The sequence below is a fragment of the Ammodytes marinus genome (genome assembly GCF_949987685.1).
Source record: "Ammodytes marinus genome assembly, chromosome: 11".
NCBI lineage: Eukaryota > Metazoa > Chordata > Actinopteri > Uranoscopiformes > Ammodytidae > Ammodytes > Ammodytes marinus.
Window position 1 is genome coordinate 13,289,174 of NC_137215.1, and position 15,224 is coordinate 13,304,397.

At 40.4% G+C, this 15,224-nt stretch overlaps 1 protein-coding gene across 6 annotated transcripts in view; it reads left to right on the plus strand.

Annotated features, from left to right (window-relative positions):
- Positions 1 to 15,224, plus strand: part of LOC307257794 (mitogen-activated protein kinase kinase kinase kinase 3-like) — a gene marked incomplete at its 3' end in the record, with an annotated part of 41,628 nt that overhangs the window by 2,182 nt on the left and 24,222 nt on the right. For all 6 annotated transcript variants that reach the window (XM_080037124.1, XM_080037126.1, XM_080037125.1 and 3 more), the window contains exons 2-12: positions 9,171 to 9,228; positions 9,804 to 9,894; positions 10,205 to 10,269; positions 10,505 to 10,560; positions 10,953 to 11,000; positions 11,545 to 11,587; positions 11,834 to 11,906; positions 12,299 to 12,430; positions 12,584 to 12,646; positions 12,822 to 12,903; positions 13,884 to 14,000. In XM_080037124.1, coding sequence (XP_079893250.1) covers positions 9,171 to 9,228; positions 9,804 to 9,894; positions 10,205 to 10,269; positions 10,505 to 10,560; positions 10,953 to 11,000; positions 11,545 to 11,587; positions 11,834 to 11,906; positions 12,299 to 12,430; positions 12,584 to 12,646; positions 12,822 to 12,903; positions 13,884 to 14,000 — 828 coding nt within the window. The remainder of the gene's footprint in view (positions 1 to 9,170; positions 9,229 to 9,803; positions 9,895 to 10,204; positions 10,270 to 10,504; positions 10,561 to 10,952; positions 11,001 to 11,544; positions 11,588 to 11,833; positions 11,907 to 12,298; positions 12,431 to 12,583; positions 12,647 to 12,821; positions 12,904 to 13,883; positions 14,001 to 15,224) is intronic.

The window sequence follows — 15,224 nt, forward strand, 5'->3', positions numbered from 1 at the left end:
CTTACTCCTCTGTAAGGAAAATAGTTATTGGCCCAAAAGTAACTAGTAGTAGCTAGGTGACATAATCAGCTAATTTGCACAATATGCTATTCTGAAAGAGGCAAAATAATTTAAAAATGCTGACCGAGTAAAATTAACTAAAATTGACTAGGCCTATTCACATATTTACAAGCTCACTTTACACATGTTCTTTGTTGCCATACAATATACATAGTTGTATGGCAGTCTTTTTCAATGCAGAACTGGCTGCCATTCATTCCAAATATACATCAATAGACACTGCCGCTTTTTGTCTTTTATTTCTTCCCTTTTTTTCTCCCTAGTGTATCCCTAATGGCAGCAGCTAATCTAGTTTGTTTCTAATTTAGGTTCAGTTATCTTGCCTTGTTGCTGCAGACACATAGGTCTGACAGGACCTCTTCAGCGACTCAGAGCTAACTGGCCTGTCACAAAGAGTGTACAGCTGATTAACAAACTCAAATGCGTAAACAATTGTGAGGTGCCAAAACACCTTTGATTTATTTTTGTTTCTAGTATTGCTAAGATAACAGTTGATGAATCTTTTCAAAAAGTAGATACACACAGTAGGAAATCCAATTATGTAGCTGGTTCTGTAGTTCATAGTAAGCTGTGGGGAATGGGGATCAAAACCCCCCCAAACCTCTGGATTAAATGATGTGCTTCTAAGCACCAGGGCACTCTTTGTAAACCTCATTGATGCCTATATTTGGATCTACCGCTGTGTGAAAGTCTGTGGCTTGTATAGGAATGTTTGAGCAGGAAGCAAAGTGTGAACTCGAAGTAGCTTGTTTTCTCCTGTATTTGTAGCCCTGCCTCTTAACCTAAACTTTGATAGGATTGGCTGTGATTGGCCTTCTGACTGACCATGAAATCACAGGTTTAATACCCCAATGAGGTAGAGGACACTTTGTGGGTACAGTGAAGTGGTATCTTTCATTGGTAAGGGAGGTTCCAGTATTTTTAAAGCTATACCAATAATGTATGCTGATAGGTGATAGATAGTGTCAATAAACTGGGACATTTTTATGACAGAATTTCGCACTTAAGATTCAATTATTTCTGTCTGCACTGTATGCTTACAAGGCAGTCAAATATAAAGGATTCAGTATCACTAGAGAACAATCTCTATTTAAACTCAGAATATTGAAGTTCTACTGTTGCTCAAGGCAGGGTGGGCCATTTAAAATATACTATACAAGGCTGTGTGTAATATATCTTATGTTTACACAGTGTATGCTTTTACATTGTACTACTCATTCAGTTTGATTTTTAATACAAACTACAATTGTACCATCTACTTTTCTCTAAAAAACCCAGTCTCTGCTACCTCACTGATTTTAAAGATACCATTTTCTATTGATTTATCACTTCATGTGGGTGGAGGGAGAATGAATAACGATATACTTTTGCAGTCCTACTTTGTCATTTATATTGCTTCGAAAGAGCTTCAATAATTGCCAGTATCACCTAAATATAATGCTGCCCTCTCTCTCTCTCTGTGTGGCACGGGTCCAAGTATTTACCAATACACAGCATATGACGTAACTTAGGTTGCTTAAAGAGGATGACTGGCTGGTTTTGTCAAGGTGACAATGTTCGTGGCTTTAGATCGAGGAGGCAGACGGTGGCCTTTGGTGGGGATAGAGATAAGTTTATCACGAATCAACTTCAGTAGGTGTGTGTGTGTGCGTGCGTGCGTGCGTGCGTGCGTGCGTGTGTGTGTGTGTGTGTGTACCATCCCAGCCATCTAGGTATTTTTGGACTTCACATAAGGGACAATCAATGCTACCAGTCTTGCTTCATCCATGTTCAGTTTTTTTACGTTTTTATTTAAATAACACAGTCAACCAAATATCCCTAAGATTCCAAAATAAGGTGACAAATCGACATGAGGACCATATTGTGGGTACACATTTCTAATTCAAATCTCCTTGAACCTCACTGAAATCTGCTCATTCACATTTAATGAGGAATTGACGATTAGCCCTTGTAGCACTGTGATGCTCCATCATGTCTCTTTGTAAAAGTAAGTCCATCACTGCACCCATAGTAAATGTCCTTTTGTGAATGCCTTAACACACTAAGTCTTAATCATGTATACTATAAGAGTGAGTGATGTACCTAACTAACAACAGTGATAATTGTGTGGTGACTGTAACATATTAACTCTGGCCTGACCTTGGTATGTGTGGCACAGCTGGGCAACCATGTTCCAGGAATGCATGCATCCTCACTTCCTCCATGTGTGTGTTTGTGTGTTCATCTCCTATTGTTTCACACTAGTCCAGCAGTCAGCGACACACACACACACACACACACACACACACACACACACACACACACACACACACACACACACACACACACACACACACACATCTGATGATTGTATCTTCACATGCACACACATACACAGATGGCTGCTGCTGCCGAGTCACAAACAATTAAAGCTGCTGGCCCAGAACCATCCTGTTTTCGTCGCCGTTCCTTCAGTTGTTTTCTCACAGAGGTGGATACACAGACCTCAGCCTGCTGCGTTCATAAAAGCTTAGATGCAAAATCATGGTTGGCCTCAGATCAAACTCAGAAACACAGTACTGTTGACAATGTGTTTCTGCGCCATATATTGATAACTTGCATAGTTAAACAGTAGTTAATAACACAGTGTAGTGAGTGACAAGAGACAACTTTAAAACCATATGTACCAGTAAAAATAAAGAAAACCTTACGAAGTCATTTTCCATTCAGCCACTGCATTTAAGAAGTGCAGTATAAAGTTTATAAGGTCATTAACAAGGAAATATCTTCTCCCTTCAAACAACTGGTGATCACATTAAGAATGTGATCAGAGAAGTTCAGTCAAGTCTTTATGTGACTGGTTGAATTACAACTCGTTACAGTTTAAGTTCAGCATTATATTTAAGCAGTGCAGAATTGATTTGTGTTGTTGTGTATGTCTTCCAGATGCATTCACAGCCTAATGCAAAACATGTAATAATCAAGCCTCTACAGAATTGACATGACCCTCTCCCACTCAAACTGTATTCAAAATAACACAAAATGGGTATGTGGTTTGCATTGTCACAGTTCAAAGATCCTGTATCTTGTGTGCTAATGTTTTTATTTATAGGATATCTATGGTGTCTGCAAGGACAAGCTGTTTTGTTTGAAAAAATGTCTGCAGTGCAGACAGTGCATGGTATGACGCCTCTCTGCAGGGCAACTCAACAGAAAATAAAAAGTAGTGCGGCAGGTGAAGAAGCCAATAGGCCTTCCCCCGCAAACACACACATACTTTCAGTCCCATGTTGCTGCATTTAACTATGAAAACATCCACTCAGCAGCTTTCACTCATCAGAATTAGTAGTGCTGCTGCTGCTGTCAGTCAGCAGGGCTGGATGGATTCATGAAAAATAACAAATATCTTTCACTTTTAACCAGGCTACATACTTGCTTTTATTTAAGGAAAATTTAAAGTTGTCTTAAATAGTTTTGAAGCAAATTGGCTACAAATGTAGGTTGATAATCTGTGCTGAACTGTGTGAAGTTGACGGGTTTAACCCTCAGAGCCAGGCTGATGCTCTCTCTCTCTCGCTCTCCCTTCTCTGCCTTTTTCATGCTTTAAAAAAATCTTCTTGAATGAGGACCTGTCTGTGCTGGCTGGCCCCCAAATCAATACATTTATCATGCAGTGATGCCCTCTGCAAGATTATTTTGCCAATTAAACTTGCCTCTTTACCAAGTAACCAGAAAGGGATTTACATTTTTGAGGCTTGCTGGGAGCACCTTGGCATTCATACCTCTGCCAGGGTAGAACTGTGCTGCTGAACTGGTTCAGTAATGGCACCATGTTAGCACAAGAATCCTATTTTAAGATTGTGTGCTCATGTGATGATGGAGTATGAAGTAGTTTTTAATACAGGCTGAATGCTCCCAGTAAACATTTTGTGAACAATGTTTACGTCTGATATATGGACTTGTGTAATGTGTAAATTTGAGTTTTTCTCTCAAACTGCAAAAACACATACTGTACGCATTCATATATGTTCACAGTGTTTGGGTGGGTCAGTTTAGCAGTGGTTTGTGAAGTGTGTGGTATGTGACTTCACAAGCCGACACTGAATGTTGTTGCCATTAAATTGCAAAGAGTAGCTAAAGTTTGTAGTTTTAAAACGCCAACCTCAGCCTTGTTTCAAGAATGTTCTTGGATAGTGTGACATCATTTTAAAACAAGGAGGTGGAGGATGTTTCCAAGATACGTTTTCAAATTAAATCTAACTGCAGTGGACACATAAGGGTTGTGATTTTTTAAGTGCTATTATATTGCTATTGGGAGAGCCCATTAATGGCTTTAAGAAATAGGGATCGCAATATCAAATGCTGGATTAAATGTCTCTCCTGGGCAGATGAGTTTGCAGTGAATGGAAGGAGGCTTTGTAAACGTTATTTTGCTAAATACGTTGAAGCAAGTGGTTTTGGCTGTTTCATGGATGTGTGTTTGCGTCTGTCCATATAAGTGTTATGCTTGAGTGAGTGGGTATTTTGTTGAAAGACTGTTTTTTCAAATTCAACAACATCCATTGCTTACAGCTTCTCACTTCACCTATTCTCTTCCTGGGGGCATGTGTCTGTAATGGCTTAGCTGTGAAGCTGTGAAGACTATTATATTGCTGAGAAATCAAGGTGCATGGCAGCTGCAACTTGACAAAACAACAATACACTAATGAATCAGACTCCTTTTTTAAACTAAATTCTCATACAAATGAAAGATGTTTTTGCTTAAAAACAGCGATAGCTAGCAAATATTGACCCCTCAGTTCCAAGAAGGAAATTATGAGATGACAGTGTTATGAAAAAAGAGCTTTCCTTTTTTGAGTTAAGAGGTCTTCCCCATGGCGATAGTAGAATTTACATTTGGAAATGCATGATGTCACTATATGTTATCTGTCAATAAGTAAGAATGAAAGTACAATTTCTGCATGGCCTGATGCACTGGTTATTTCAAAGGTCAGGGAAGCATGGTTGTGATTTAAGGGTCACTTGTTTGAAACCTCAAATCTCTCGGAAAAATCTCTTCAGAGCAACTGAATAACCAAATGGTGTTGTAGTTAATGCCTAAGGCCAGCCCTTAACACTGAGAAGTACTGGTGTGTGTGTGTGTGTGTGTGTGTGTGTGTGTGTGTGTGTGTGTTTTGTTTGAGTAACCCCTCTGAGGCAATTGTTATAGGGAAAAACACAGCTATTAGTAAGCTTGTCTGCTGAAATAGGTGTGTTAAAATGTCCAGAGACACATTAATAATGGAAAGGTAAGATAATGTGAGATTGTAATCACATCAAAGTGCTGCAGACAAATTGTCCTTAATAACCTATGACCCAATCAGAGGAGAGATAGGGAACCAGTAAGTGAGAGCCACTTTCTCTGCTCTTTAACATGTATTATATTCTACAAAAATTATAGCAAACAAATCAAGCTCAATCAAACTCACACAAAAAATAAAAATTCTCAACAGCTGGTTTCATAATGTATCTGGCTGCTAATAATAAATACAACTTATCAATCAATACCCCATTATCGAACACTCCTAAAGGAAAGCGAGTACCGATAAACATGATTCACTCTTCACAATCCAAAAGTAAAGTATGGGGAAAAAATCATTACATTAACAAGATCTTTCGCCACACAGGATATACTTTTTGTCAGAGCTGTAAATTGAGTAACATTCATTCTGTTTGAACAAAGTATGGAGAGCAAAAAAACAAGCTTAGAATAACATGAGGTGCACTCTTGTTTTTTTTCTGTGCAGTAGTTGCATATTACAGCCCAGGCTGAGTGGGATGATTAGCATAGAGAGCTGCTGCTGCTGCTTAGCTTTTTGCTTGTGTTTGTTTTTCATGGTCAGAGAGAGGAGAGAGTGAAATGCCACACCGATCCTCCACTGAGCTGGCCATATGCTGATTGCATCACACACTTGCACGCGCACACACACACACACATAGAGACTAAAAGAGGTGTTAATGATAGATGTGTGCTAAGTTTGTCCATTATGGTGTAATAGAAGCCCACATTAAACTAATGCTCAACTGGCAATACGTATGGAACAGCTCGCTTATCTAAGAGTACTGACTTGGCTTTGAGAGAAAATTCATATTTTTGAAATTGGATGTACATTTTTTACAGTTGGGTAACTTTTCCTGAATATGGTGTGGTATTGAACCTGGATAGTGTATGGTACTGAACAAAAGGGTGCCCATAAAGTAGGGTATCCTGAATTGAATATTTGAATATTTTAGAACTTTGGCATCTTTTGTCGACTGCCTTATGACGATAGCATAGATGCATAATGCATCGTTTGTGTTTTTTACGTTTAACAACTTTAACCGCAGTTATATACTGCGAGAAAACGTATAAAATATTGCTTGGGAAACACAATTTTTAAAAATCCTGTTGTGACTCTTGGGGGGGCTCCGTAATTTTTGTGTATGCTTGCCGGTGTACGTTTTGGCTGCCTAAACATTGGTCCTCAAAAAAGGTTGTTGCGCAAGGACACTTCAGCACAGCCAACCTTTGAGGTAACTGGGGATCTAACTTCCAACCCACTCGGCTACACCAGACGGCTTCTTTCAGTCAGTCAAAACAGCCGTCCCGTCAAGTGGAGTCAGGCTGTGCATTGTTGTTGTGTATGCTATGACTCATCTCTGGTCTCGTCTGCTGACTGAAGACATACTGTCTGTGCTTCCCGCTTGCTCTTTTCTCTTTGCGTCTCTTTGTATCTCCTCCTCCCCATCATCTGCAGCTTTGTTTTGGTCTTTGGTTTTCTGCCTCTCTCTCTCTCTCTCTCTCTCTCTCTCTCTCTCTCTCTCTCTCTCTCTCTCTCTCTCTCTCTTCCTCCTTTGCCTTTTCCTCACCTGATTTTCCTCTTGAACTGAGGAAACAATCCTTTCCTTCCTGTCGGACTAAAAAAAGATCAAAATCTGTTTTTGTCATTAAAATGACAGATTGATTTTTCCTGTGGTTATTCCTGAGTTCTCTGTTTTATTTAGTCTTCTCATTACTATCATGTTTCTGCAGTGCACTTGTGTGGACTCCAAAGACTTGTTATTCCAGTTTTTTCCAAGTGGGACCAATAAGTTTCCTTCATCCTTTTTCCTAAAGCCACAGTGGCTATTACTGCTACTATTAATGCTGACAAGGCGGTTGAGTTTGCACATAGTAGTAATGCATCACTGTATCACAGAGAGCTTAAATGTAATTTGAAGTTTGTCAAAACTGTTGATCAATACCTATTATTATTATTATTATTATTATTATTATTATTATTATTATTATTATTAGTAGTAGTAGTAGTAGTAGTAGTAGTAGTATTATTATTATTATAGGATCAAATCCTATAAGGGGCTTTAAATAAGCGAGGAATGTAAGCCTTTCCTTTATTTTAGCTAAACTTTGTCCTTAAATGTCTTTTTATGGCTTTTTCCTAATTATTAGATATTGTAGAAGACAAGATTGTAGAAGTGAGGGGAGCAAGAGCTGGAGACGAGGGTCTCCTATTACACTTCATGTATAGCCACTAGCACCCCACGTATCTTTATGAAAGTATTCTATATTTAAGTTCTGTCTTTATCAAGATCAATTCCGATAGTACAAACAACCGAGAAGGGACATTGGAAGTCAAGATGAGGGAGCCCTCATTTTCTAATTTATTGCGAATCGTAAAGTAATGAAATTAAATGAAAACAAATCTCTTGTCTTGATGAGAGATAATATCCAGTCTTGATGGAGGTTCTTATAAAACCAGTCTTGATGGAGGTTCTTATAAAACAGAATGTTGACCCTCCTATATCGACATAAAGTGAGCAGACCAGAGTGTAAAATGTTGTGCTTTTTCCCTTCAATGTTGGATAAATAAGCTTCCAAGGCTGAAGCCAGGAGGAGGGTACATAGGGCTCTCTCTCTCTCTCTCTCTCTTCTCTCTCTCTCTCTCTCTCTCTCTCTCTCTCTCTCTCTCTCTCTCTCTCTCTCTCTCTCTCTCTCTCTCTCTCTCTCTCTCTCTCTCTCTCTCTCTCTCTCTCGAAAATAGACATAGCGGATGCGTGGAATTTGAAAATATAGCTGAGCTGTTGTGTGATAGAGACATGACATATTGCTCCCAGCCTGTTCATGATACTGAAGCTTTGGCTTTAGCGGAAAATGTCTTTCTGTCTCTCATTCTCTCTCACTCACTCACTCCTCTCACTCAAACGTACACACACACACACACACACACACACACACACACACACACACACTTCCCCATTCTCTCACACATACTTCTGAGATGTCACACACTAATTTGCACATTCTCGCCCTGAAAGAAAGAAGCAAGTAATTCATGTCCCCTCTGAAAGACCCATCTTTTATTCATGTGTAGTTCATATAAAATTCCCTGGCCTCCCCACCAGCACTGCTGCTAAATGTAAACACGTCTGGTTCACTATTTATAGAAAAGCAGCCTCAGTACCCTGCAGAACCCCCCCCCCCCCCCTGTAGATGTCACAAATGTCAACTTTTCAAGAATTCTGTAAAAAAACTGTCTCTATTTCCTTTCTGAAGGCCATACATTTTCCTGCCCCCCCCCCGCCCCCCCATGCATTACTTCTGGTATTTCCCAATCAACATATTAAATCTTATGTGTTCTTCCTGGTGGCATTAGGAAGATGATATTAACAATACAGGAAAAACATCGTCAGGCAACATTGGAACATTTTCTTAATATCAAAATGTATTATTATATTGAAGAATTGCAGAATATTTTTTTCTGATATATAAATTCAATAGCATTTTTGTAATTATTTATCCTTTAACAGTCGTGAAGTGATCAGAAATCCGTTGTTCATGTTACAAAGTAATCTTAACACATCAGATATTCAAGGAAATAATTGATTAATTGTCTCCCATTCAGCTATTAGAAGCTCACCTTACGTTTGCATTGTATTTCCTGCAGCGTTGTGCTCTGCAGTTTGGTGAAAACAGCCACCGTATTCTCTCTCTTTGCGTCTCTCAGTTCACTCAGGTGTTACTCTAATCAGTGCTCTTTACCTTAATGTTGCCTATAATGCTCGCTGTGTGTTCCAGAGCCTCCACTGACTCTCTCTCCCTTTCCCTCCTTTAGGCTCGCAATGTAAACACAGGAGAGCTGGCTGCTATCAAAGTCATCAAACTGGAACCGGGTGAGTTATCTCCTCTTTCTATCTATTCCCATGGCTCCCCTTTTGCTCCGATGCCTTCCTCTCATATATCCCTTTATCTGCCTTTCTCTCAGTCGTTCTTTCATCCTGGTTTTTTTCTCCCTGTGGTCCCCATCACCCTATTTTCTTTCCTTTTTAGATTTTTTACTTCATCTGTTTTTTTTCCACACTCCCCCTCCCGCCCTACACTTGCAGTTCACTGTCCTCTCTCCCTGATGCATTATTTGCCCCCGTTTTACTTTCCGTCTGCTGGTTTCCATCCTCCGCTTATCCACTAGAGAATGGAAAAGAAAAAGAAAAAACCTCTTCAGAAGTTACAGAAAGTGTGAAGATGTGTCATCATAAATATTGTTAAATAATGAAGGCCTCCCTGTGTGGGATTTAAAAAAGGAAAATCTGTTGAACCCACTCTGCCACTCTCCGTCCTTTTTGTGTCCTCCCCCACACACACATAATCCATTAATCGAAATATAGCTATGAATAATAATAACTCTGTCAAGCCACATTCTCACTAAAATACAACTGTATGTGTGTGTTTTTGTGTGTATCCACTCCAGGTGAGGACTTTGCCGTTGTCCAGCAGGAGATTATAATGATGAAAGACTGTAAACACTCCAACATAGTGGCCTATTTTGGCAGTTATCTCCGGTAAGTGTGTGTGTGTGTGTGTGTGTGTGTGTGTGTGTGTGTGTGTGTGTGTGTGTGTGTGTGTGTGTGTGTGTGTGTGTGTGTGTGTGTGTGTGTGTGTGTGTGTGTGTGTGTGTGTGTGTGTGTGTGTGTGTGTGTGTGTGTGTGTGTGTGTGTGTGTGTGTGTGTGTGTGTGTGTGTGTGTGTGTGTGTGTGTGTGTGTGTCTGTGTGTCTGTGTGTGTGTGTCTGTGTGTCTGTGTGTGTGTGTCTGTGTGTCTGTGTGTGTGTGTGTATGTACTGACAGTGTTCTTTGTGTGTGTGTGTGTGCAGGAGAGATAAGTTATGGATCAGTATGGAGTACTGTGGAGGAGGTTCTCTACAAGATATCTATCACGGTAAGAACCAAACACACACACACACACACACACACGCACACACACACACACACACACACACACACACACACACACACACACACACACACACACACACACACACACACACACACACACACACACACACACACACACACACACACACATTAATGTCACTTGTTCTGTGTTTTTTGTTTTTACACTTTCTCCCTGTGATATCCAATCGTCTCTCTCTGTGTGTCTGTCTCCCTCTTAGTAACCGGGCCTCTGTCAGAGTCACAGATTGCCTACATGTCACGGGAGACCCTGCAGGTAGAGTAAACACAGTGTATTTATTGTCAGTGCAGTTTGAATAGCAGTGTTGGAAAAAAGCAAAGATGTCTGTTTTGTCAGATTGTTTGGCTGCTTAGCTGATGGAATATTGTTTTACATAAAATGATGAATTATAGACTCCACAATCATTCATTGTAACAGGTTATTGGACTCAGTGCTTCATGCTAACACTTTAGCAATGGCTCCGCTACTTACTGTACATTAATGAAGTCAGACAAACTATTTTGAGCTATAAAAGAAAGAATAAGCTTTTATGTATTTTGGACCAAAATAATATAAAATAATTTTTCAGATTTTGATCACATGACTAATTAAATTTTTTCTGTAATATCAGCCAATAACAGCTTGTTTCTTTTTGATTCTGCTTACAGGGTTTATACTACCTACATAATAAAGGGAAAATGCACAGAGACATCAAGGTGAGTTCTGGAGAGAACCGTTTGGGATATGCACGTCAGCAAAACTAAGGCCATTCCGCAAACCCACCAATTGTAGATTGAATTATAGTGTGTGTGACTTCCTTTCTTGACGAGTAGACAAAAAAAAAGATTGAAGATTGCTACACAGTTGATTCATTGCCTTCTCCTAATTTCCCTTCTGGTTTTATTTATTGCTAATTTTTTTTATTCGATCTTAAGATCATACTGCAATCCTGGTAATGTTTAATTATTAATGATGGGTAAAATAACCATAATTCATCACGCGAGCAAATGCATTTAGTGATGTATAAAAATGAAAATCGATCGGCGCATTGTTTGCAGAGAAGCGATGATGATGGCATTAGTGACAGGGGGGAAATGAACATGGATTCATAGCTGCGGGCTACATTGATCGAATGACCAACCACTTTGCGACAAACTTGCACAGCTGAATCAATTCTACAAGTACATTTTGAATTGACCTGAGATGTGATTTATTGCGTTGGATCATCTTGACGCATTGGTGTGTTTTGTGCTCTGACAGGGAGCCAACATTCTCCTGACAGACAACGGCTACATTAAACTAGGTGAGAGGAACACGCCAGGCTTTTTACAATCACCTTCTAATTCAAGAGGCCTCATTAAGTGACCTTCTCTCTCCACTGTCCCCCCCCTATCCCCCCTTCATAATATCCTTTCTGTTCTGAATTCTCAAACTTTTTTAATGTATAACTCTTTAATCCCATTCCCTCTCGTCTTCCTATTCAATTATTTCCCTCCTTGCCCTTTTGTTATTATCTTTCTCATTCTTCTTCTTCTTCCCTTCTCCATAGCTGACTTTGGTGTGTCGGCACAGATCACAGCAACTCTAGCCAAGAGGAAGTCATTTATTGGAACTCCATACTGGTGAGTTGTGCACGTTTTTTTTTTAACCATCAGCTCCCCTGACGCCACATATTGTCATGCATGCAGAAAACATAAACTATGTACATAGAATACAATGTCCTACTCAAGCAGTATGTAGGAAAAACATTTTTGGTTCGCAAGCAGAATGATGGGAATTGGGAAATTAATAGTTTATCATCAGGTTCATGTTGGTGGGGCCTCCATTTGCTGCGTTTGTGCAGAGAGAAATACTGTAGAATATTCATATGCTTACCGTGTTGCTGTTTAATTCATCTGATGTAGTGAATGGTAGAAATTAGCACACATTTGACATTTTTTCTTTTTTCGTGGCCTCCTTCTGTCTCCATTCCTTCTCTCTCCCTTCCTTCCATTCTCTCTCTCTCTCTCCGTAGGATGGCTCCAGAGGTAGCAGCAGTAGAGAGGAAAGGAGGTTACAACCAGCTGTGTGATATCTGGGCTGTGGGCATTACTGCAATAGAGCTGGCAGAACTACAGCCACCCATGTTTGACCTGCACCCCATGAGGTAGAGGAATGTGTGAAACAATGTTAGGATTAAACAAGAAATGGCCATGTGTATATTTAGGAAAATGTCATTCTTCTTACCACATATTGGAGACATCTCGTCTGTGTTTCTATCACTGGTGCTTGATTTCACAGTCTTTTGTTTTTTCCTCAGGGCTCTCTTCTTAATGACCAAGAGTAATTTCCAGCCTCCGAAGTTGAAAGATAAACTCAAGTGGTAAGAAAGCCATCCTGTACATGATGCCTTCAGTTTGTCTCCCTCACATGTCTTTCTTTACTTTTTTAAACCCGCTGAGACACATTCACTGTATATGCTTGCACCCTACCGCTATCTGTTACAAATCTTTTTCTTTATCTTTTATGTCTTTTTTCGTGTCCTTGCTGGATGACAGGACGAATAACTTCCACCATTTTGTCAAACTGGCCCTCACCAAGAACCCAAAGAAGAGGCCCACCGCTGAGAAACTGCTGCAGGTGAGCAATAAATCAACATATTTACAATCCTTTTAAACAAACAGAGGAGGGTCGGCCTATCCTGGCCTATGCTGTTTACTTATGGATACACAGTGCAGATTATACCACAATAGAGATTATTATGCAATTTTAATAAATGCAAACTTTAGTAAAGCATTAATTTCTTATTAATTAATGGCATATTACATTTAAAATCTAACCATGGGGGCGCCCTTAGCTCATAGGGTGTCCCCCCCCGGGCCGGGTCCAGCATCAGACACGGGTTTGATTCCCGCCCGCGGTCGTTCTCTGCATGTCACTCCCCTCTCTGCCCCATTTCACCTCTGTCTCTCTGCACTATCAATAAAGCATAAAAATGCCCAAAAAATATCTTAAAAAAACCATATATACCAGTTGTGTGTTTCTTGTGGTAGAAAAGTTACTGTATATAACATAAACACTCCTAAATGTTACGCAGGACATAAAAAAACACTTGTTGTGCTATTATCATATTTAATCACAAGGTGTCGGCTGTTAGATTCATTCTCGCTAGTGCCACAGCAATTAGTCATCCATTTAATGTGCCAGTGAGTCAACCGATAACGTGTTAATCTACTCTGATAAGCAGTCATTTGAGTTATTAGTCGAACAAAACACCGAACACCTGTCACAGCTTCTCTCATTCTGTAGTGGAATACCTATGGGTCATATACTGTACATATTTTTAGGTCAAAATTCGCGATCTTAACACATCTCTGTGATTGTCTCTCCCTCTCCCTCTCTCTCTCTTTCTCTTTCTCTCTCTTTCTCTCTCCCTCCTCTCTCTCTGTCTCTCCCTCCCCCTCCCCCTCTCTCTCTCTCTCTATTTCTCTTCCTCTCTCTCTCCTCCTCTCCCTCTCTCCCTCCGCTCTCTCTGTCTCTCCCTCCCTCCCTCTCTCTCTCTCTCTCTCTGTCTCTCCCTCCCCCTCTCCCCCTCTCTCTCTCTCTCTGCTGTCTTCCAGCACCCCTTTGTGTCGCAGCCTCTCAGCAGGACGCTGGCAATAGAGCTGCTGGACAAATCCAACAACCCCGACCACAGCACCTTCAATGACTTTGATGACGATGACCCTGAACCAGAGGTAACCTTTGGCCTTTGTCAGCTTTTTGCTTTAAACAAAAAATAAAGTCACGTCAATCTTTGCAGGCCAAGTCAACTGAGTAGTGATTCAGTTTTTTGTTGGATATCGCTTCTTTTCCTTCAATTCTCTCTCCTCATGTGTTCATTAACCGCCCATTTACCCTCCATTCTTCTCCCCGGCACGTGTGACTCATCTTTCTCATCTTTGTTCTTCCCTTTTTTTCCTTATTTCCTCTCCTCTCCTCCATGCTTTTCAACTTCACCTCTTTTCTCCTGCTTGTCTTTCATCTCCTTCCTCTTTCCTCTCCTTCTCTTCCTCCTTGTAGCACTTCTCCTTTCTCTCCTCCTCCCTCTCTCTCTAATCCTTTCTCTCTCCTGTCTTTTTGTCCCCACACCCTACCCTCTACCTCCTCCTCCTCCTCCTCCTCCTCCTCCTCAGTTTAAGTACAGGGGTCATTTCCTCCCCGTAAGCCCAGGTGCCCGACGCGCACCTCGTTTTGCGGCCCGTAGGAAGGTACCAGTTGTTTTGGGCTGCGGTGTGTCTGCAGTGATGTCATTCTAACACAAACCTTTTCTTCTCTTGGGGGGAGGGACCACAGAACTGAATGAATAGAAACTGGATTCCCTTTTCAATTCTGTGTCAAATGGTGCTGTCATGGAAATTGGCATGTGATTTTCAGACAGTTGATGGATTACCATGGCGGTGGCACAAATAGTTAGCCACTTAGCACTTGTGTTGAACCTTCATGCTTTCCTGTTGACATGCACAAAATAACATTGTCCCAAACATAAATACATTTGGCCACATGAAGAACACACTGCCATTTATGTTTTTATGTTTTATGGTAAAACATTTTTTACCAGTATTAAGTTTGGGACCTATGCTTAGTCACTTTTGTTGCTGAGGATTAGACCGTACATACAGAACCTCAAGTGTTAAACTAATACATTTGGTTTCTAGGAGGGGTTACATTTTCTCTTTGGACAGAGCCAGGCTAGTTGTTTCCAATCTGAATTCTATGATAAGCCAAAACTATGCTCACTTCCATGACAGCATTATTGACATCTTAGCTATTATCCACAGCAAGTGTCCGCTCTTTTCATTCTAGTTCTATGGCAGCGTCTGGTCGATTAAAAAAAGAAAGAAAAAAGATTCAATACATGAGGATGGCTCCCAAAATGTGACATCAACATACTCCTTAGACTAAAGGGAGCACTTGAATAT